This window comes from Populus euphratica, unplaced genomic scaffold, assembly GCF_000495115.2.
Source record: "Populus euphratica unplaced genomic scaffold, PopEup_1.0 scaffold401.1, whole genome shotgun sequence".
In the NCBI taxonomy this organism is placed as follows: Eukaryota; Viridiplantae; Streptophyta; class Magnoliopsida; order Malpighiales; family Salicaceae; genus Populus; species Populus euphratica.
The window spans coordinates 235,563-259,040 of record NW_011500085.1 but is presented as its reverse complement, the minus strand read 5'-3'; the positions used below and the strand labels follow the sequence as shown (position 1 = coordinate 259,040).

Below are 23,478 nucleotides of genomic sequence, written 5' to 3'. Positions count from 1 at the left end.
AAAAAAAAAAAAAAGTTTGGATGATGATAACGTTTTTAAAAGAGAGTAGGAAAAATTTAATCAATTTAATAATATTTATATCGATTCATGATTAATTAATTTAATAATATAATTATAAAATAAAAAGCTAACAATAAAAAAAGGGATAATAACCTATAAAAAGTGCTTGTAAACATTATAAATAGGAATCCGATAAATATTTGTAAAAAGTTTTAATAATCTAGTAACATAACAAAAACAAAATTGAATAAGAATTAGATAATTTTATAAAGAAAAAAATTAGATAATTTTATAAAGAAAAAAGTAATATTACTAGTAAAACAAATATTGAAGGATGATTTGAAAACAAATTAAAAAAATTGATTAATTAAATAAAAGAAAATTTATAAATAAAAAAATTTAAATAAAACAATGGATTTTAACTTTTAGGCAAACAAAACAATGAAAAGCAAAAATAAAAAGAAAATTTAATAACAAAACTTTAAGTTAACCTGGGTTAATAAGACTAAGATTAACTCGTGATTTAGGATATAAGATTGGAGTAATTTTATAAGATATAAAACTCATAAATTTAAAAGTTTAATAATATAATATCAAATGATAAAATTGATTTTTTAAAAAAAAACCTAAAAAAAAAATCAAAATGTAATCTTTGAAACTCATTAGATTGACTTACCCTGTAAAATGTAAATTTAAAAAAATCACAAAGGAGATTTTTTATCCCTATCTAAAATTAAAAACTAAAATAAATAGTAATAAATAAATGAGAATCAAATATGATAAAAAAATTAAATTAAATAAAATAATAAGATGAAATTGAAAAATAAAGTAAATCAAGAAAAAGATAAAAAAACAAAAAAGTAGCAGTATAAAAAATGAGGTTACATTTGCTATTAATATTAAATGAAATAAAAGAATGAGAGATTAAATTGAAAAATAAAAAATAAGGATGAAATCTGTTATTAATATTAAATAAAATAAAAGAATAAGGGATTATAAAAAAAATAAATAAATATAATTAAAATTAAAAAAATAATTTAAAATTTCTAAATTATTCAAATAAAATATTCACTAATAAAAAATTAAGGATTATATTCAAAGAAAAACCAAGTTGAAGGGTTTGGTGCGAGAATCAAAGAGGAAAAAAGAAAAAAACAAAATAAAATGTCATCAATAACAAATCAGTAGCTTGTTGTTCACGCACATCATTCAAGCATGGAGGAGATACCTGGCACTTTTCAATGCTGCCTTGAAATTTCAAGTGTTTGGCTAATGAACGATGTTGCATGCCTTGTTCAAAACTTATAGAAACGCTCATGTGCTAATGTATGCAATCATGCATCAACTATTTTTTTTTAATAATATTTAAATTTGCTAAATTACCAAATCACCTCTTAGCTTACATGATAATAATATAAAAAAAAAAAACTATAATGAAAAGAGAGAAAAGCCTTTAACAATAAATTTAGGAGTTTTTGCTATTAAAAATAATTTAGTCATTTTGCTATTAAAAAACTAAAAGACTAAAAAGGTCTTGGATGTTGATTGCAGGCAATTGTTTTTTGCTTTATAAGAATGATTTTGTTTTTTTATTATGTTAAAAAAATTGATTTAACCTTAAACCCTAAATTTAATTTAATAATATCAAATAAACCTTGTAAATGATAAAAATGTCACTAAAATATATTAATCCATAGAACAATAAATCTTGCTACATAGTGAATAGCCAATGCCTCTTACTTTATACATATATATATATATATATGCAGAAGCCAAGTAGTTCTAAACAATTGAAACTATCTCGTTGTCAGTCTTCTTTTGCCTTTTGTCACATCACAATTGAGGCCACGTAGTTCTAAACGATTGAAACTATATCATTTACTTTTGCTATATTGTGTGTTGAATTATTATTTTTTAAATATTAAATTTTTTTAGGTGTTGCTAATATACTTTCAACAATTTTTTTTTAACCATGTGAAGATTAATTTAATATAATATGACTGAGTTAATAAATTTAACGTAACTTAACCAATAAAAAGAAAAAATAGCTTGATTAAAAAAATTCAAAAAAATATTTAAAAAATAATAATTAAGATAACAATATAGATTGACTTAAATTAATCTATATTAATCTATAAAACATAATAACTTAAAACATAATAACTTGATAATTTGATAGAAAATAAATAAAAAATATATTGAAACTCATTTTTTAATGAATCTAATTTTAAAGAATAAATCTGAAGAAAATTAATTAAAAAAAATTAGAGATAATCCAAGTTAATTTGTTAAATTTGAATTATAAAATCAATATAATCAAATAAAAAAAATAAAAGTAAATTATGAAGTTTAATTTCTAATTAATATAATGTTAAAGTTAGAAAAAATCAATTAAAAAAATTTCAAATTAATTTATTAAACCTTTGACTTGAGTAATGAGATTGAGATAATCTCATAAAAAAATTGAAAAAAATAACTCAGTTACAAAAAAGAACTCATAAAAACTTGAGTCAACTGATTAATTTATAAAAATATATAACTTGAGACATGAGACTGAGATAATCACATAAAAAATTATAAAAAATTATAAAATTTAATTTAAAATAAATTAAAATAGTAAAGGATAAAATTAAAAAAATTAATTAAATATAAAATAAAAAACCTGAATTAATCTATAATTCAGTTGAAATAGAATTACTATGATATTAAAATATAAACTAAAATAAATTATAAAAATTAATCTCGGAACTGAAAATAAAAAGAAAAAAGAAAAAGGTACTGTTCTAATCTTGTGAGGAGACAAAGTGATATCCCCTCGTCAATTTAGTTTTTTTTAATAGCAAGGAAGAAGTTTTAGTACGTGTTGGCATGGAAAAAAGCCCATCTCTGCAAATACATCGCAATGATCTTCTCCGAGTCTGTCTACAGCTTTGTGATTTAATTCTGTTTGTTTTTTTTAAAAATATTTTTTTAAATTTTTTAAATTTATTTATTATTATAAAAATTAATTAATAAAAAATATTTTTTAATTAAAAAAATTTGACTAAGTTTTTAATAAAATATTTTCCTGAAAAATTTAGATGAAAAATACTTTCTAGAAATTATGAAAAAATTAAAAATATCACATTATTTGCTGATTATATTAAATTTGATTATTAAATTTTTGATTGCTATATATATTTTGTTTTGAATATTTATTTTTTATATTAAATTTGTTCTTTATTTTTATAATTGTTATTTGTTTTTCTCTTATCATTTTTTTATTTATCAAATTTGATCCTTATTTTTTTAATTGTTACTTATTTTATTTGAAATAAGTTATGAAATGTTAACTATTATTATTTTAATTTTTTAATTTTTTAATTTTTTTAATTTTTAAGATTTGATCTTTATTATTTTGATTATTATTTATTTTATTTGAGATAATTTATGAAATTATATTTTTTTTTCAATTTTATTCTTATTCTACCTTTTAATTTGTAAGTTTTGTTTTAATTATTTTAATAAACTTGAAAAAAATAAAATATTAATAAATTATTTTCCGATTTATTTTCCATAATATAATCAAATACTGGAATCTGTTTTCCAATATATTTTTCATTACATTATCAAATATTAAAAAATAATTTATTTTTTTAAAATTTACTTTTTTAAAATTCATTTTTTAAAATAAACTATTTTTTCGCAAACAAACAGTTGTTTACGAAAATTTTTAACTCTTACCATCTGTAATTCTATCCTGTTTCTGCCTCAGTGACACTATTAACTAGGCACCCAGAAAAAATAAAACAAATTTGCAGCCTTCTGTCCCTACTAAAATAAGCTTGCAGGACTCTTTTGCTAGATTTGTAATGCTTCATGGGCTGGTGCTCCACTTACGGCTCCCTCACTCAAAAGCTGAACCAATGCCATGACAGATTTCGCCTAACTGGTGATGGTCCCGTGCGTCTCCTCCACCTCTCAATTTCTTTTCTTTCCTTCATGTCCATACACCACCATCCAAAGAATCAACAGCTGTGCTCAGATGAGCAACACAGAAAAAGCAATGAAACTAAAGTGAAAGAAGCATCCAAAAAGAGAGATACTAGTCTATTTTGCTCAAAGCTAGCATTTCCCCACTTGCACTCAACACAAAATCTGTGATTTACCACAATCATTTCATGTGAGTCATTAAAGACAAAGGTAGATAAAGCCTACTCTATGTCTATATAAACCAGTACTCTCTTCTACGTATCTGCAAGTCTCTGGCAAACTATCTCTCGTATTACTCTTCATCAACCTTATCACTTCACCAGAGCTAGCCATAAGATGAAGCTACTCTTGATTTTTATCTCCATCCTGCTCATTCAGGTAAATTGTGCAGAAATGTTGAAAGACTTAATTTCAATGTTAAATATTATAACTTGTACTTCGATATATATTGCAGGCTTTTGTAGGGAATTCATTCCTTAGCAACGCTGCAAATTCTCCAGCTAATGTGAGTCTCTCCTTTAGTTTCCAACTTAAGCCCATTTTTTCCTTTTTCTACATCATTCGTTTCCCAGTATGCAAATCACATCTTGGATGCAGATGGATGAAGAAAGCGATGTGGTAGCTATTGATAAGAAACATTATCCTAAAAGAATCAGTAAGTTTGGTGTCTGTTACCTCAAGATGTTGTGAATATTTCTCACATAAATTTTTAACTGCGGCTATTTTGAACAATGTAATCCTCACTCTGCCATCATGTGTCCTCCAAAGACACTCAACTACAAAGGAAAGAAGAACCAAAATTGCACATTATAATCTTCCATGTTGATGGCGGCTAGACCACCTTTGGCTTTCCATTCTAGGCATTCCGCACTCCAATTTTATCTTTGAAATAACACAGCAGAGAACGTGACACAACTTACATAGTCTGAGTTTTATTTAAGCATTTACATTGTAACGTTATTAACCTAAAAAAGTCATCAAGTTATGTATTGGATTCCTGAATTGATATAATGCTTTGGTTCAAAGCAATTTAGGCGCCTGGTTTTCCTGCGCAAATGTTGTTAATGGTCTTCAAGGGAAAAAAGAGAGGAAAAGAAAATGCAATCGAATCCTTTCTCATTATTACAACTATTAATTGACATAGCTAAAATCTGACACCAGCTTTTCCATTTCTGTGTTTCAGATTGTGGTTATTTATGCGCAAGGAGATGCAGGGCATCGTCAAGAAAGAATGTATGCCACAGAGCATGCAAAACTTGCTGCAACAGATGCCGGTGTGTTCCACCAGGTACCTATGGCAACAAGAGTGCATGCCCATGTTATGCAAGCCTTAGGACCCATGGAAACAAGCCCAAGTGCCCTTAAATTTCATGCAACTATTTAGTTCCTGGTGTGCAGGACATCCTAATGTCTTTTGAATGTTGATTCTACTATTTCCTAGCTGGTTAATCTATGTGTTACCTAATAAGGGGATAAAATCAAGCTATGCTTGAGGATTTTTAACGCCTCATCGAGAGGAATTTGTTCTGGTTATAATTAAGTAATTATATATTTTGTCTCCATCTTTATACTCAGTATGTATTTTGTCAAATTCTGTTCGAACCTCTCTGCTCTTTTTCTTTCTGATTAGTGAAATAGGATAAAGGCAAAGATTCTGCACTTCCTTGGGGAAAAAGGAAAAACATTAAAAAGCACTGGTAAGGTGGTTACCTCAATTTAGGTGGCTATTATGAATGCATAATAGCCCTAATCTAATTGAGTTTGTTCCTTTCTTTATAATATGAGAGCAAGTCACAGTCACATTTATTATGAAAGCATTTATTTTCTACCTTGATGCCTCGCTGCACCTGTGTGCACATTTGGACTTGCAATCTGATGGTTACAACAGACATTGTAAATGATTAGCCATAGCATTTTTTATGAGTTCAAGGTTGAAGAGATGTGTGTCATAGCACATGCATGTATGCATGGTATTTTCATATCACCTGTGCATTAAATACATTAGGGCACATTTAACTTTTGTGCTTGTATACAAGCCACGGTCACCATGTTAATGTTTCAAGAAACCTTAACGTGCAATCTCAAAGAAGGAATTAAAGAAACCTGAACACAGACGTCTACAAAAAGGATCCAGTGACCCCAGTCCAGTTTTAAAATAACAAGAGTGCAGCAGCAGGTACTGATCAGTCCTGAAACCACTAATATTTCCCTAGAAAAACAGTCAGTTGAGGTGGCATATATCTTTAATTTCCTTTCAGGACTGTATCAATGAAATTATAGCACAATAAAGGTCCTTTGGTCCAATTTTGGAAGAATATTTGCTTAGAGCAAAGCAAGAATTAGCTCAAGAAAAGGGGCTGGGGTGGCCATTAATATGGTGTGAGGTCTATACATGGAGAACTATCAGAAAAAGGGAAAATGATGCACAAACAGAAACGATCAGAGAAAAATCATTTGTACTGCTGATGTTCAGAAACTAACAGGCTCTATGAACATGTACCTCGTATATTAGGGCCAGGCGCAAAGTATTGCCATGATAAATGTTGTCTTGGTACTGACCATTCTTAGGATAGGAAAACACTTCAAAATAGAGAGAGATACAGGAAAGACAGTATAAGGTTACTGTACTGGGACTGAATCGTGGTAGTGTTTATAATGATGAAGTTGCCTTTTACGTACAATTGCATGATAATTAGTGTGATCTCCAACAGACTTCCCAGCTCTGTTGTACTAATGCAAGATCTTAGCCACTAATGTAATGATTAAGTAAGATCCCAGATGTTAAAATTCAGTGGTTCACACTTCGTGAGTTTTATGGTTAAAAGATGAAGCCATTATATTTCATGTGATCAACTAGTCTAATAGAGCTAGTAAGTTAAGTAATTGATGCTAACTCTCAAGTTTGAACCTCTTTTTTGTAAGCAAATATAAAAGTTCAGAAGAAAGAGATCTAGTTACAAGATTAAGAATGACAATTGTCATATGCTTATAGATGTAAATAACCCACCGACTTAGATTTTTGTCTTGAAACTGGTGTTCATCAATGTGCAAATGTGCTCAAGTGTGTTTTTGCTATCGTGATAATTTAATTTGTAATTATGATTATTGTGTTTTTTTCATAATTAAGATTAATTGCAAGAGAGAGTTATCATTGAAACTTGAATAAAACTATTATATGTGTGTTGATTAACTGGTCTAATTAAAGCTAGTAAGTTACGCCATTAATGCTAATGTTCTTTACAAAACTCTCAAGTTTAAACCTCTTTTTTGTTAACAAACAAAAAAGTTTAAAAGAAAGAGATCTAGTTACAAGATTAGGCATGACAATATTATTATATGCTTATAAAAGAAGATAACCCAACAACTTAGGGTTTTTGAGCTGAGAATGATGTTCATCAATGTGCATAAGTGTATTTTTGCTATTGTGGTAATTTGATTTGTGATTAAGATTATTGTGTTTTTTTTTTATATTTTTATAACCAAGATTAATTTCAAGAAAAAGTTACCATTGAACTTGAGTAAAACTATGATGTGCATTGATTAATTAAATATTTTAAAACTCTAATCATGACAAAACACGCTTTTAACCATAACTCACCACAATTTAGATTTTTGAGTTGAAAATAGTGTTCATCAATATGCATAAATGTGTTCTTGCTTTTGACTTATAGTTATGATTATTGTGTGTGTGTGTGTTTTTAATAATCAAGATTAATTTTAATGGAAAGTTATCAAACAAATTTAGATAAAACTGTAAATTAACTAAATATTTTAAAAATTATAATTATAACAAAACACGATTTCAACCGTAGCTCACCAACTATGAATCTTTGTACATGCAGCTTAATGAAGAAGTAATTAGACTATCCAGTGCATATTTCCCCTGACGAGTCATGGCGGCGTGAGATGTTCGGTTGAAACAAGAGGTGATGTGGTTGGTTGAGCTCACATCATTTGCCTTCCAATTATTGAGCATGTTGTGCACTTCTCATGATTTCTCCACCAGCCATGCATGGTCGAGTAAGAGAGAGAGAGAGTGATAGGGCTTTTATCGAAGAGAGTTGGATTTGATGTGGATGTTGAAGGACTCGTGTATGGTGAGGAGAGGCTGTTAACTTTCATATGCGAGTGAGTGAAGAAATCCCATATCAATTACTAACGAGAAGCATGAGTGCGTGTGTATATATATATGAACAAATTATGTTTTCTGTCAACTCTGAAAAATGTTGCCGAGCAGGTCCAAAGCTTTTGAGTAGTGGAAACCACCTTTATCATATGGGCATGCTAAACTTTATTGTTTTAACTAGCAAGGGCTATAGTCCTTTTAGGGTTCTTTTAGGTTGCAATTTGCCATTCATGGTTGGATGGCCCGTGTTGCTTTTCAACAATTATGGGAGGAACGGCTTTGATTTAGCTGGATAGTTCTGGGATATTAATGGGCACAGAAGTGGGTGATTGATTAGGATAAGGACATGCAACTAATATTTTCCTTCTATTTGTTCAAAAACTTAAGCAAATTTTCTCTGCAACACATTTACAACCATGGGGCTGGGCTTGGAGCATCTATTCAGCTTATTAAAGAAACAAGAAATTGCAGAACATACTCCAAAGTGCTGTGGTTATTTTGTTCCAGGCGCCAAGGTGCCGGAGTTTCCTGACTTTGAATGAATGCACAGGCAGGCATGGCGTGCAGTATCTGTCTGTGGTTAAAAACGTTGAAGGAACTGTCATGAAGGGTTTCTTTTTTCATCTACATGTCCACAGCAAATTCACAAGCTACATGACATTGAAAGAGTACTGTGCTATTCCAGGTGCATGTGACTTGATGTACAATATTAGATGGTAACATATCAAGAATGTGATCCAACACGACGATATGCATACAAAATCTGACAGATCTTTACTCATAACAACATTGAATTGTGATGACGACAACTTCACACAAAATATGAGCTTTTCATAGTGTACAAAACTGGATCAAGGCATGTGAGTGGGCTTCGTGTTTGAGCTTTTATCTATGCTTGAAACAATCTCCTTTTCAATCAACATTTCGAAGAAGAAGTTTTTGAAGAGATTAATTTTCCTTTTATTCCCCGATCCTTCTCCAGGATCTTCACATCACTTCTCAATTCATGTTCGAGGCTACAGCCAATTAGGGCTCCGGGAAATGTTTTAAGAAACTCGTAGAGATCATCTTCATCATCTATGAGTCCAAGACTCTTCAGATAATCCAATGTCTCACAAACAATTTCATAGTTGGGGACTTCTTGTTTTCGTTGGTCGCCCTAGCTAGTAAGGAGAATTGGAGTGGCCAAATGCTTTCCAGGTATCTCGTCTCTCCCCTCAGCACTGAAATCAAATACAGAGCTTCTCTGCATGCTTCCCATGTCTTCCTGTCCTCGATTGTTACTCGAAGTTGTGCACTCAATCTGTGCAGTAGATTGTATTGCTCACTTCTCAGGTGAAGAATGGGAGGTGCAGTATCCTCGGGTTACATTTGATGGAAGAGCCATGGGCAGACAAGCAGCATTATGTGCAACTGTAACAAGATCAGGTTGCAATCAGAAGTTAGTTAATTGGTCGACAAGCATAGAACTTGTTAAAAAAAGACAATCACACTCCCTTCTGGAAGTCTCGTTTTGGATTTAGCTCTATCCCATTGTTTCATAAACATTTTTACAAGGCTACCCACGAGTATTCAATTAAGATAGATCTACAGCTAACTAATCAGAACCAGCTGCATGGCATCCTTGTACTGTTAAAAGAAGAAGAAGAAGAAAAAGGATGGCTTGGTTAAACAAATGGAAAAGGAAACCAATTGAAGTAATCTACATAGTTTTATGAAAAGAAGAGGAAAGCATGAGTGATAAATTAATAATAATGAATATTATGGCTGTTATATTATAATTATTACATCAATATACTCTCATTATCCTTAAAATTTCTCCTAATTAAACACTCAATTTCCTTAACAAAACATTAAAAGCAACCATTGTTTGAAATGAAGCTCCAATCTTTCATACAAGCACATAAATCCTAGGCTGTTTTACGTCAATCCGATTATACAAAGTTATAGCAAACAATGTCAGGAGCCGAAAGATTAGAGAGAGAGCCAAGTTATGCTAAAGTGAGCAGAAAAAAGGAAAAAGCTCAAGACTGAAAAATTGTAGACTGGCTGTACAGTAGAAAATTCAATACTGTTCAATTTCTTGATGATTTATTCTTCCGAGCAGCTCCTTTCCATCCCTTCCTCGGAAAAACTGAATCCTCCCTCTGGTCCCTTTCCATCCCCACTGTTATCTTTACTTTACAGCCACCCTCACATTCCTTAACCTCTTGTAGAGAAAGAGAGGAATACTCCCTTTTAAGAACAAAGGGCCCTTGATGTATATGTCTTCTGAGCCAGACAAGTTGAGCTTAGGCATTACAGGCTCAGCTGAAAGGGGTTCTTCAAGTTGAGCCAGACCATCACGAGACAACAATTACTCAGACTTTTACTTATAAAAGCAACGGAATCCACCTCATGATCATTGGCATTGTTTAAGGGATTTGATCTTCAACTGATTCTCGTGATTTCCTCCACCACTAAAGCCACAACATCATCTTCCTCCTGTGACTCCCTTCAACTTCCAGTATCGCTAGCATGTTCACTAATCTGCTCTGATTTTTATGAGAAGACGTTCTTGCAAGTTTATATGCAAATAACTCTCTTAATCCACTGCCTTAGAGTTCTTTCTTAAAAAAAAACATATACTCTCTAGAAAACAAATTGATTATACCTGTAATTAGTCACCTAAATAATTTTGTTTAAGTTATTTTTTAGTGTTCTCCATCGACTTTATCAAGCAATATCCTTTTAATCTTCAACAAAACCCAATAAATGAAGGATACTTGTTTTTTTTTTTTTTTGTGCTAACCTAAGTATTCTCATATATTTTTTTAAAATGTAAAACTAGTTTTGTTCAGAATTTATTACTACTATTCTTAATAAATATATTGTTTGAGGATTAAATTTGTATTCTTATATTATTATAAGAATATAATAATATTTTAATTAGTAGAACAATATTTTATTAATAGATTTTATTTTCTAAATAAGTGTAGTAAACTCATTTTTCTACCAGACTTTATTGTCACAGAAACAACGTAAACAACAATGACAAGGTTACAAATTCTACAGAAAACATTTATAATAAAAACAGCAACTTGGATCTTGCCATTCAAAACAATAATGCAATATTCAAAATCCTTCTGTCCATGTTTTATGGGTCCACCAAAGCACGTTATCGAAACTTAGAGCTCCATCCTATACTTTTATGATATTCATGAAAAGCTATTCATAGAAAAACACTCTAGTAAAATAAAAAATTATTAATTTTATATAACTTTAACTGATTAAATTCTTATTTCATAAATATAATTGCTATAAATTTATATAATTATTAATTTTAAAATTTTAAGAGATTAATCAAAATATATATAAGCCAATTTGAATACCTATAATTAACAAAAAAAAATTCATCAAGTTGTTTGTTATCCCATAATAAGAAGGGTGAAAATAACAAAGCATACTTGGAAGAAATATTTTAAGTGAAAGGGTTCATTACCCAACTCTATATAAACAACTCTATGATACCATCAAAATTATTAGAAAAACCACATTCAAGTGGGAGAGACGAGTATGGTTAAACATGATCATCCTCGATTTCAAAAGCAAAAGCAAGACGAAGAAGTCTTCAAACATATATTGTCGGTCTCCTGCTAGCCCTCAAGTGCTCAAAATGAACATGAGAAAGTTAAATCTTTTCTGAGCTCACGAACAGCTCTCTAAACATCACGAGGGTTGAAGTTTTTTGTCGTGATCAAGAGGAAATAATTTGTGCAATACCTACTTCTTATAAAGGGTGATAGACATGCATATAATCCTAACAAGTGTCATCTGTTCCCCATAAAAAACTACAGACAAGACAACAAGAACTGTTGCACTTGAGAAAAGAAAAGAAAGGAGATGAATCCATGCAATACCTCCAATAATTTGAAGAAAGATGTCCGAATCTTGAATATTATAATTTAATTAGGTAGAGTTTAGATTTATTTTGTAAAAATCATTTATTCGAATCATATAAATCTTAACATCATTAAAAATTTATATAATTATATATTTTAAAACCTGTAAATTTAGTTAAAATATGTATAAGCTAGTCTAAATATCTATTTTAATTAAAAAAATGAAAAGAAAAAAGATGACCAGCCGGGATAGAGAAGAGAAGCTGTCGGAGAACCACACCGGCAACTGCTTGAAATTAGTGTAATCCTAAGCAAGCTCTCTGCAGATGTTGGTTCTAGTCGGGATAAAGAAAGCTAGTGAAAAACAAGAATGATTTTTAAATCATGAAATCAATGCTTAGTAGTCCTGCATCCATTATGGGATTTATTTGTTAAAATGTAATATCTAATGATTGATTACTCAATTTTGTTTTTTTTTTGTCCTTCAAATCCCAGAAAGAAGAGTTTAATCATAGCTTATCCCCCTCCTTGCTTTTGCATGATTTAATAAAATTAGATAAAACACTTGGAAGAGTTGTTTTCTGTTGATTTCTTTTTCTAAATTTAAATCATATATATGAGATTTTTTAAAAAATTATTAACCCCCTTTCCAAATAAAACTGAAATATAAATAAAATAAAGTATTTATAAATAAAAAGAAACAAATATAAATTTGAATAAAATACTAAACTTAAAGGTGCTGGGTTCATTTTTTTTAAAAATAGCTAGGGTTGCCATTTTATCCGGAGTTTATATTTGTTTTTGTTGTTTTTTTTTTAATTTTTATAAACAATAAAATTAAATTATATTTTATAAAATTAATAACCAAGTTAAAGTTGGGGTATTTTTTTAAATTGTAATGATTTATAAAAAACAATATAAAATAAATTATTAATCAACATGATAAAATAACAAAAACAAAAAGCTAGATAGCCAATCTAAAAAGAAAAGGAAATAAAAGATCATAAAAAATATATATTTTATTTTAAATAAAAAGCTATCATTTAACCTCTCTCTCACACAAACAATCAAATTGAATTTAAAAAATAAAGGAGAGCTATGATAAAAACTTTTTTTCAATTATTTTTTTATTACAATTTAATCATTGCTTTTCTAAAACAGTTTTCATTTATGAGATGTTTTCCTGTTCCAACGACTACAATCAATTAAAAATGAGTTTAAAAAGGATAATTAGTAATTTCAAAACGAAATGATTGTGAGCTTTGGTAAAAGGGCTCACATACAGTCTTCAAGACTAAAAGGACTAACATACAAAAACATAAAAAATACAGGGATTAAATTATAATTACTTCATTGATTCATGAACGCTAGCGTCGACGACGGACCCCACGTCATGATTTTAACTTGTGTATCAAATCTTAGAGGCCAACAAATTCCTTGATAAGAAATGTTACCAAAGACAAAAGACAATAAACAAGTTGCTATAAAATAAATATAAAATGTCATTAAATTTGGGGTTTTATGCTTTATTTATTTGATTAAATTACTACTTATGATCCAATTAATGAAAATTAATGCATTTTAGATATGATTTATTTTTTATTTTAAAAATATTTTTTTAAAAATTAATTTTTTTATTTTAAATTAATTTTTTTAATGTTTTTAAATTATATTAATATATTGATATTAAAAATAAAAAAATATTAATTTAATATATTTTCAAATAAAAATATTTTTAAAAATAAATACGGCTACATCCCTAGAATTATAAATTCAATAAGAATTTAATAAAAACACTAATTACATACACTGCCCCCAGGATCTCTCTCGTCTTAAAGTTTCCCAATCGGGTATAAAGGCCAATACTGTAAACTCCTTCTAGCCCCTATAAATTAAGAAATATTCTACTTCGGCCTCTATAGTCTTAATCTCCATCAGCTGGCATTCCATCGCCGGGGACGCTCCACCTCTCCTCCCTCTTCACTCGTTCATAATATTTGTTTTTTAATAAGAAAAGTAATAATCAAAACCAACAAATATCAAACACAAATCTGCAACACTACACTATCTCAGTCTCATAGATAGATTTAAAATTTCCAATATCTCCTTCACTCTCTCTCGAATTTACCCAACCATACCCCTGAAATCCCTTTCTCTCGAATTGTTGTTATTTTGTGTTAGAAATTTCCAAATGTTTTGAAAAATGGCGCAGCACAGGCATTACACGAACGGCACGTCGGATCACGTATCCATCGGGATTCGTGCGTCGTCGTCGTCTAGCTCGCAACAGCAGAAGTCGGGTCGGGTTAGAAGATTAGGTTACCGATCCGATAAGAGTAGTCGAGGCGGGTTGTCATTGATCGGTGCGGTCATTGTGTTCTTGTGCCTTGTCCTTGTTGTTACTGTTTTAGCTTACTATTACCTCTCCAACGAGAATATCACTAATGACAAAGGTTTGTTTTATTTTTTTATTTGGTTTTGTTTGGTTGCTGAGAAAGTGTGAGAAAATGAGAGAAAGTGAAATCAGAGCTCAGTTTTGTTTTAATCCAGTTACATTGTTGTTATTTAGTTAGCAAGATGCTAGTCAGAAGAGAGAGATTTAGCGTGGTTAATCATTTTCATTTTATTTTTGTTATTAAATTTGTTTGTTTGGTTGCTGAGAAAGTGTGAAAAAATGATTGAAAGTGAAAATTGGGAAGCACAGTGAGTAATTATGCAACAAACCGAGAGCTGGTTTTTATTTACTGTAGGTACATTGTAGTTAAAAGCGTTTGGTGGAGCTCAATTTTTTTTTAATATCTATTAATGTTGTTTAATTAGTATTCGATCTGTAATTAGTCATAAAGATTGAAGGAAAAAAAAATAGTTTGAAACTATTTTTCGTTTTTAATTGTTATTTGGATTCTTAACAATTGCATTTTTTTAAAGATGTAATTTTATTACGTGTTTGGTGCAGGTGTAAATGATAATCATGTTGAGGATGATGAGATGAAAAATGATGATTTTCTTACAAATGTTACACGTACTGATACGATTAAAGTTCTTGGGTTTGGGCAAGGTTCGGTGGGACATGGACGGGATTCTAGGTATTGGGATAGGGATGATAGGAGAAGGGATGAAGATTACAATGAGGATGATGTTGAGCATGATAGCAAGGTTCATAGGGATGGTGAATCTAGTGAGAAGGGTCATAATTTGGTGAAAGTGAAGAATTACAATGAGAAGGCGAAGAGAGTTGAAGATAGAAAGGTGGTTGGGTTGTATAATGAAGATGGGCGCAAAGAGTTGAAGATGTATGAAAAAGAGTATGAGGCTTCTTTGAAGAGCACAGGAAATTTGGGAAACAGAAGTGATATAAAAAATTTGTTACTTGATGATGAGGATAACGGGGAACAAACTGGAGCTGCTGATAGTGAGAATGACTATGATGATGGTATAGATTTTCATGATCCTCGTACGGAGGAATATGGTGGCGATTCTGAACATGACAAGGAGGAAAACTCCAGTGAAACAACGGAACATGTCAAAGATAATAGAGAGTCATCTAGCTTTCTTGATGCTAAAACCAAGGATCAAAATAGTGCAAAGGACAACCAGGAAGATTCCTCGAGTTTGTTAGAGAAGGGTTCTTTGAATTCTCAGAACTCAGATGATGGTAACACTGATTCTCGACATGCCGATAACACTGGTGGTCGTTCTACAAGTAAATCCCGCTCGGATTCGAAGAAAAAGTCAAAGCGTCACAAATATTCTGGTAATTTTAAATTTTTATTTTTTAATGTTTGCATGCAAAGTTGTAAGTTTCGTACATTGAAACCTTAATTTCAAGGGAAGTTTTAATATTGCCTTGTACATTTTGCTTCATGTACCTTGTTTCTGGATTGTGACCCTAATCTTAAAAAGGGAAAGATTGATATATAAATGCATTCTCTACATATATTTTCTAGAATGTTTACCCTCATTTTACATGTTAACCTTCCCTACTGTCTATATAATGTTATAATTGTTTTTGGAGACATGGTTTGTGATTGATAACAAGTCCAGTTCTTTGTCTATGTGCATGACCTGTTCAGGCATGTCTGTGCCCTTTTTCTTGTGCTCCATGGGCCAGGCAATAGGTAATACAGAATAGGCCTCAGCACAATTTTTGAAAGTTTTCATAAATTATTCATCAAAACAGACTTTTGACATGCTAGCTTGAATATATGTGCACAATATATGTTCTTCTATGTGTGTGCTTTTTCCTACTGTTTATTTATTTGTTTTGCATATGAAGCCCACTTATGATTGATTGGACCAATATCGAGAGCGAAATCCAATTAGAATGTCAAGAACTGCAAAAAAGTGTTATCTTGATATCGGATTCTAGTATAGGAAATTTCTTTTCTTTTCTTTTTCTCTTTTTGTTACAAAAACCTTAACTATGCTCTTTGATTGACTAAAGCCAGGTGGTTTAATGAACCTGTGCTGTCTAAGCCCTTTGTTGATTGGACTGTCTGATGGATTTTTTCATTTGCCTTTGCTTGAATGACAATTTGGACTGGTTTTGATTGGAACAATTCTGAAGCAAATGGAAAAGGATGTTGGTTTATGGTTTGAAAATTTTAAACATCTGGTTCAGCATAGAGGGCTAGCCAATATTTCCTTTTCTTACTTGACATGTCTTGCTTGAATTATTCAGGTTGTGGGATGAAATTTCTAAATTCCACTACAAGGCTTGTGGAGCCTTTTGAAAGTAGGAAGTTTGCAAGATTTTCCTTGCAGTATACTGAAATTGAGGAGAAGCCTGAGGGACAAGAGCAATGGGAGCCCAGATTTGCTGGGCATCAGAGCTTGCAAGAACGGGAAGAATCTTTTTTGGCACATGATCAAAAAATAAACTGTGGTTTTGTCAAAGGTCCTGAAGGATCTTCAAGTACAGGATTTGATTTGGCAGAAGATGATGTGAGTTATATAAGTAGATGCCATATTGCTGTGATCTCTTGCATCTTTGGGAATTCAGATCGTTTAAGATCACCAGTAAATAAAATGGTATGAGACTTTTATAAAAGTTAAGTTATATGGAAATATTTTGGTGCATCTCTGATTCCAAATCAGTTTCTGCATTATCATCTGTTTTTGGTGCATCTCTGATCCCAAATCAGTTTCTGTGTTATCATCTGTTAAGTTTGCTATTGGGGAATATTTTGATATTGATAATTGAGCTCAATTGTTTGCTACCTTTTAAACCTCTCTCTTTCAGTAACCCTGTTTACCATGGTCTTTCATGGACGAATATTCAACTAATATCCCCCTTTCCTGTTTTGATGAACTGTGGCTTGGAGGAAAGCTATGGTGGTTGAAATTTTATCAAAGAGAGGGAGACTTCAGTTTATGTTTTAAATTTGAAAGACATCATTGGTGGATCATGCATATGATTAGTTACCGAGCAGCTCATGAGATATGTCTTTTTCTATGCTTTTGTAAATAACTTGTTGGCTTCATGATGTGCTGTTGTTGAAGGGGAAGTAGGTCAGGGTTAGATAGCAGTTTGTTTCTGCCTTTTGTGGGTTATCTGGTTGGAGCATTTGATTCTATCTAATGTGTTAATAGAATAATCTTCCCAGTTGACTGAAGGTAAACCCAACTTCTTTTTCATTTGGAGTTTCCTGATATATTGAAGCTTTGTTGTGTTGTATACAGTATATTTCTGCCTGCAAGTTTACGTCAAGTTTCCTTGGTGTTTCTTTGTACACTGCAGCACATAAAATTCTGTGCAGCTTTTTGTTTGTTGTTTCCTGGGTTTTTTCTTATCTCCCATGGAGCATTTTATACATGTGAACCTTTATATAATTTCTATATTTATTGCATATGATATGGATGATGGATATCTATTAGGACATTATATTCTTTGGATTTCTAAGCAACATCCTATCCTATGTGCTGTGCTGATTTAGGACAACTTGTTGTTTCCACAAAGAAATTATTTCTTATAGTGCTATTTTATGTGATGTAAGAAGGGTAGAAAGTTAGGTGATTAAACAGGGCTAGTGGATCACAATACTTGGTGATTTGGGATGGCATGATGTCAAGCAAGGTATAAATGATTTGAGGTGTGGTCTAGTGCGGATTTAGTACCTGCTATAGTAATTACTAACTATATCTGCTAGGATTTTGTTATATGTTAGGATTAATTGTTGCAAACTTTATTCAGGGTGTTGAAATTAGGATCCTTAAGGCATGGAGGAAATATATATATAATGAATCTCCTCGAAACTGATCGTAGAAGATCTTCAAACCAAGAGTTCCTAGAACTTCCCGTAAGTTGCCATTGATACAAAACCTGAGGTTAGACTTGCATCCTGCAATCTTAAAGATCTCGTCAACTAAAATCATCTCAACTCCCAAATGTCTCAATCCAAGCTTGTTCAGGTGGTTAAGTTGATTGATCTCATCCATTCAATTTAACTTTGGTCTAAAGTTTCTGCAACCTGTTGTGATGTTAAATTACCTGTCTACTTTAGCAATGCCATTGTTGGTCTATCACTCCACTCGCTTTCTCAGTACTTCTGATTCTTCCTTGAAAATACCCCAGTAGCTTTGGCATTTGATGCAATCAGACCTTTTCACATAATTCTTGCTTAATTTACCCCCTGCATTGACAGCTTAGCCTTCCTACAGATGCACTCATTTCTTACCCAATTTTTATTTATTTATTTTATTTGCTTATTTTCACCCATCCATTTTAACTTCCTCACTTGATGAACCTGTTCCTTTATTGCTTAATACACAACTCTGTACTCTCAAGTCAGCCAAATTTCAGCTTTATGAAATTGAATTGCTTTTAGATATCTCAAATTCACAACTCCATTGACAGCTTCAGAGTTGAAATTCTGTAAAATAACATTTATTCTCAAAATAGAGCATTGGAAGCTTATACATTTATAGGCTTCTTATGCCCTTATCCTATGTGAACTTTGGCTTGTAATGTGAATTTAAGTTCCTTAGGACCAGGTAACCACTTGGGATCACAGAATATGAATAAAAACATGAGTGGTTCAGATTATAATAATCCTGTACCTCTTAGCGGTCTTTCGTGGATAAAATTAGAAATTTACTAAAATTATAATCAGCACTGGAAGAGTCCCCAAATGTTGAGTTTAGAGCAGAATTTGGAAATTCTTGAATATTCAATCTTGCTCTTGATGAGCTTCTTAGGTCACCCATCACCTTCTATGCACCTTTTCCTCTACTCTGATGAGCTCACAAAGTCGAATCATCATGGGTGATACTTTTCTATCAGCTGGACACCAATTTCATCACTAACTTGTGATGTGTGATGTGTTTTGGAATCCTATTCTGATCATAAATTCTCATCCCTCTTTCAGGTCACTCGTTTATCAAGGAAAAATGTCTGCTTTGTAATGTTCATGGATGAGGTTACTTTCCAAACGCTTTCTTCAGAAGGCCACATTCCAGATACAGCAGGTTTTATAGGTTTGTGGAAGATTGTGGTGGTGAAGAATCTACCATATAATGATATGCGAAGGGTGGGTAAAGTGCCAAAATTGTTGCCACACAGGCTTTTCCCTTCTGCAAGGTGAGAATCAAAATTGAACTGTTGGTTATGTACTGCAATTAATTTTTAAATGCCCTGTGATTGCTGTTTTATGCTGTGGAGTCTGTGTAGAGTGAATTTGATGTCTGAACATTAAGGGAAAGAAGAAGAAGAACATAGAACTTGGAAAAGTACAAAACTGGGTCCTTTATAAAACGAGCTACAATTTGTGAGAAACTGATTGCTTATTTGATCACAAACTAAAGTTATGATGAATCCCTTCTCATGGGGATTAACCTTAGTAGATATGATGGAGGGGTTTATAGTTAAATGGTCTTGAGTTTTGTATCAGACCATTTATTTATTTATAAATCATATAATTTGTATTGAGAAGCCCAAGCTGACAAAAAGAGCAGTTAGCTAGGAGATACACAAGGCCATTCATTTCTTGCTTTAGAAATGTATCCAGTATTGTCTTCGAGGAAACTCTAGCAACCAGGGTTCCAGCACTGGTACCAGCAGAAGTAATAATGTCTTCAAGGAACTCTTATTGTGATATATTTAAATCATCATGTTCAAATGATCTAACTTGTTATTTATATATTATTGAGTACACTATTTCATTAGCATGTAATGGGATATTTTTGCATGTGCAATGGTTCATACCACAAAACTGTCATGCTCGTAGATTTTGGTTCATCATTCAGGTGACCTCTGCTTAAACAGTTGTGACATTGGAAGGAACGTATGGACTAATAATTTTCTTACTTGGTGGGAATTATTTCAAACAAGATCTGACAAATGTGTCTAATGTTCTGCATATAAATATTTTCCAGGTATTCAATTTGGTTGGATAGCAAATTACGTCTTCAAGTTGATCCTCTTCTGGTTCTTGAGTACTTTTTGTGGAGAAAAGGTTATGAATTTGCCATTTCTAAACACTATGATCGCCGTTGTGTATGGGAAGAGGTTGCTCAAAATAAGAGATTGAACAAGTATAATCACACTGTCATAGACCAGCAATTTGCTTCTTACCAGACTGATGGGCTGAAAAGATTCAATGTCTCTGATCCAAACAAGCTCCTTCCCAGCAGTAATATTCTCTCACAGTTTTCAGGTTATGCAATTCTCTGCTGCACTTTCGCTGTTTTTAGTTTGACAAGATGTTTTGTACTGGTTACAGATGTGCCTGAAGGGTCTTTAATTGTGAGAGCGCACACTCCAATGTCAAACCTATTTTCCTGTCTCTGGTTCAATGAGGTTGATCGCTTTACTCCTCGTGATCAGCTGAGTTTTGCTTTTACATACCAGAAATTGAGAAGGATGAACCCTGGCAAACCATTTTATCTTAATATGTTCAAGGTGAATAAGCTTGACTTTTTTTCAGATTTATCTCTACTAAAGTGAATGAAGTCCTTAATAACAACAAATGTTCCAAATTAAAACTAGTTGTCAGAAGTTAATTTTCTCCCCTTCCCCAACTATATACAGTTCTAAAGAAACCTAGAAGCTACAGTTTTTATCATGATTTCTTCTATGTTGCAGGATTGTGAGAGAAGGGCCATAGCGAAGTTATTTCGTCACAAGTCGGAGGAGAAGCGAAGTACTCCTCGCCAAGAAGCAGTAGAATGAAACACATTCAAGTTATCTTTTCATCGGATGACTGTGTCTGTACATTATTTTTTGCTACACCCAGTCCACCAAGTTTGAGAGCCTGACAGTGGTATGCGTCCTCCTAATGCCCCAATATTACAGTAAAAGTGATGGTTGTGGACCCTTTTGTTCTGGATCTGCAATTAAGATGTGAGGAAAGTCCATAGCAGAAGTAAAGTTTTATTGGCGGAATTTGTTGGGATGAGGTAATATTGCTGCTGTCTCTCTCTGACATGAATTAAATACCTGTGGTAAAGAAATTTGTGATCTACTATGTCTTATTGTACCGATTCAATTCACCATTTATTGCTTCATCTCTAGGCAAGTAATGTCACAGTGCCTTATGCACTATTGCTTCCACTAGAACTGCACCTTATCTTCTATTGTTTTTGAAAAACTATTTGATTTTCCCTAGATTATTGGGTATCAAAATTGGCTGTTGTTTGTAACAATTTTTTATGTATAACGAGATTTGTACGATATAATGTTCTTTTATAGAAATTGCAGTTTGAGAACTCATTTACTTATTCTGCATTCCTTACCCAAAATGTGAATCATGCTTGATTGAATTACTGCTTCGATTCTCCACCATTATTACTGTTTTTTTTTTCCTTTTTTTTCTTATGACGAAGAGACTAGAAGTTCTTGTAGGGAAGGATTGAATCCATAATTATTGTAGAAAACATGCATGCATTGCATTACTTCCAACAAAACTTCTGTCCAGGAAGAATGCCCCATGCTATTAATTGTTAGTGTTGATCAAGTTATGAGGAAATAGTCTATCTGGTTGGGAATTGTGATTTATGAATGTCTTGAATTTTTGATGTACAAGTTAGATTGAATTTTGCTAAGCTAACTATGATTGAATTATTCATGCATTATTATTCCGTAGACTTGGTTAGCAGTGCCTTCTCAATAGCTGATGTACATGATCATATGGTATTGAGGTTCAACTTGTTTTTTTGTTTAAAATTAATTTTTTTAATATTTTTGAATTATTTTGATGTATTTATATGAAAAATAAAATTTAAAAGATAAAAAATTATTGTAATATATTTACAAACTAAAAATACTTTAAAAAACAAGGTCTTTCACGGATAATTAATTCATCTACCTGACATTCTTTCAAGAATTTTTCACTTTTATATATTTTTATAAACTAATATTTTATTTTTTTGTATGCCCTTTGTCACTCTTTAGATGAAAATGTCCTCCAACTACTAAGAGAAAAAATAATTTTGAATTTCCTGAAAAGCTAAAAATTTAGCTTGAAAATATTAAAAAATTATATATGAAAATCCAATAAAAACCTGTAAAACATGGGGAAAAAAAAGATATTGTAAGCCAGAAAAAAATAACAATAACATAAAATATAAAAAAATTGTCCATAAAACCTCATAAAAAGATGTGAAGCATTTCACGATTAATTTACAAAATATAAATATAAAATCTAATAGATTTATATTTTTTTTTCTAAATCTTTTCTAAATTTATTTGGCAACAAGATGAGTTTGCAACACATGATTTGTTACCAATGTTATCTTTATTTCTTTTACGAGTGTTTTTTTCTTTCTTTTTGAAAGATGCTTCATTTTGTACGTTTCTAGGTTTTTTAAATTTTCTAGTTTCAAAATTTTTTCACTCTTCCAGGTTTTTCAAGTCTTATTAATTTTTAAAATATTTCTTTTTTTATTTTTGAAATAAAAAATCATAAGGAAAGAAAGCAAAGAAAATCGAAGGCAAGAGCAAGCTTTGCAACTATCTTATCCTCCACCATTTTTACCAGAATCATGACTCTGAAAATAGCTAAGGCAATTTTGGAATTTTTTGAAGAACGTATATGATGGAAACAAAAGAGTCAAAGAGATGTTTAAGTGCTGAATTTAATTTGAAAATTCGAGATGAAAAGAATGAGAGATCCAGAAACAATAAAGGAGTACCCTAACAAGCTTCTTTGTCTTGGCAACAAAGTAAGACTCCGATTTTTCTGATTCTAGAATAGTTTAGAAAACCCTAGTTACAATTCTGGGAATTTTGAGGCTACAATCTCTTCTTTGGTAAACTCAAAAGATTTGTTGGCAGAATTACTGAATGCACTTGCAAGCACATAAACAAAGGAGGCTTACAAGACAAGGAGGATATGTGGAAGGTGCTTTTCTAACCAAAACACAGAACAACAACGAAGGAAAAAAGAAGAAAAAGAAGCAGTAAGCTGTTCCGTGAGCAGCAACAACACCACCACCACCACCACCGCCCAAGTCTTTCCACCTTGTCCCCACCGTAAGAAAACCAATCATCATCTACTGAAA

General features: G+C 31.5%; 2 protein-coding genes across 3 annotated transcripts; both read left to right on the top strand.

Moving 5' to 3' along the window:
* Positions 1 to 3,934: 3,934 nt before the first annotated feature.
* On the top strand, positions 3,935 to 5,781 carry LOC105108948 (gibberellin-regulated protein 9-like). Its single transcript, XM_011003470.1, has 4 exons — positions 3,935 to 4,350; positions 4,427 to 4,477; positions 4,570 to 4,627; positions 5,156 to 5,781. The coding sequence occupies exons 1-4, from the start codon at positions 4,309 to 4,311 to the stop codon at positions 5,335 to 5,337; spliced, it is 333 nt and encodes a 110-aa protein (XP_011001772.1). The 5' UTR covers positions 3,935 to 4,308; the 3' UTR covers positions 5,338 to 5,781.
* Positions 5,782 to 13,906: 8,125 nt separating this feature from the next.
* On the top strand, positions 13,907 to 21,529 carry LOC105108947 (uncharacterized). 2 transcript variants are annotated; one of them, XM_011003469.1, is made up of 8 exons: positions 13,907 to 14,090; positions 14,129 to 14,432; positions 14,936 to 15,733; positions 16,661 to 17,010; positions 19,347 to 19,558; positions 20,353 to 20,609; positions 20,700 to 20,878; positions 21,062 to 21,529. In XM_011003469.1, the coding sequence occupies exons 2-8, from the start codon at positions 14,183 to 14,185 to the stop codon at positions 21,146 to 21,148; spliced, it is 2,133 nt and encodes a 710-aa protein (XP_011001771.1). In that variant the 5' UTR covers positions 13,907 to 14,090; positions 14,129 to 14,182; the 3' UTR covers positions 21,149 to 21,529. The 2 variants fall into 2 exon arrangements, with proteins under 2 accessions (XP_011001771.1, XP_011001770.1); XM_011003468.1 differs by having other exon boundaries at positions 13,907 to 14,432.
* Positions 21,530 to 23,478: the final 1,949 nt, after the last annotated feature.

Excerpts from the sequence above, each read along its gene's own strand:
- LOC105108948 (XM_011003470.1), top strand. The coding sequence starts at position 4,309 with ATGAAGCTACTCTTGATTTTTATCTCCATCCTGCTCATTCAG. Across the intron at positions 4,478-4,569 it reads CTGCAAATTCTCCAGCTAAT|ATGGATGAAGAAAGCGATGT; the intron begins GTGAGTCTCTCC and ends TCTTGGATGCAG. Across the intron at positions 4,628-5,155 it reads ACATTATCCTAAAAGAATCA|ATTGTGGTTATTTATGCGCA; the intron begins GTAAGTTTGGTG and ends TCTGTGTTTCAG.
- LOC105108947 (XM_011003469.1), top strand. The coding sequence starts at position 14,183 with ATGGCGCAGCACAGGCATTACACGAACGGCACGTCGGATCACGTATCC. Across the intron at positions 14,433-14,935 it reads GAATATCACTAATGACAAAG|GTGTAAATGATAATCATGTT; the intron begins GTTTGTTTTATT and ends TGTTTGGTGCAG. Across the intron at positions 19,559-20,352 it reads AGGCTTTTCCCTTCTGCAAG|GTATTCAATTTGGTTGGATA; the intron begins GTGAGAATCAAA and ends AATATTTTCCAG.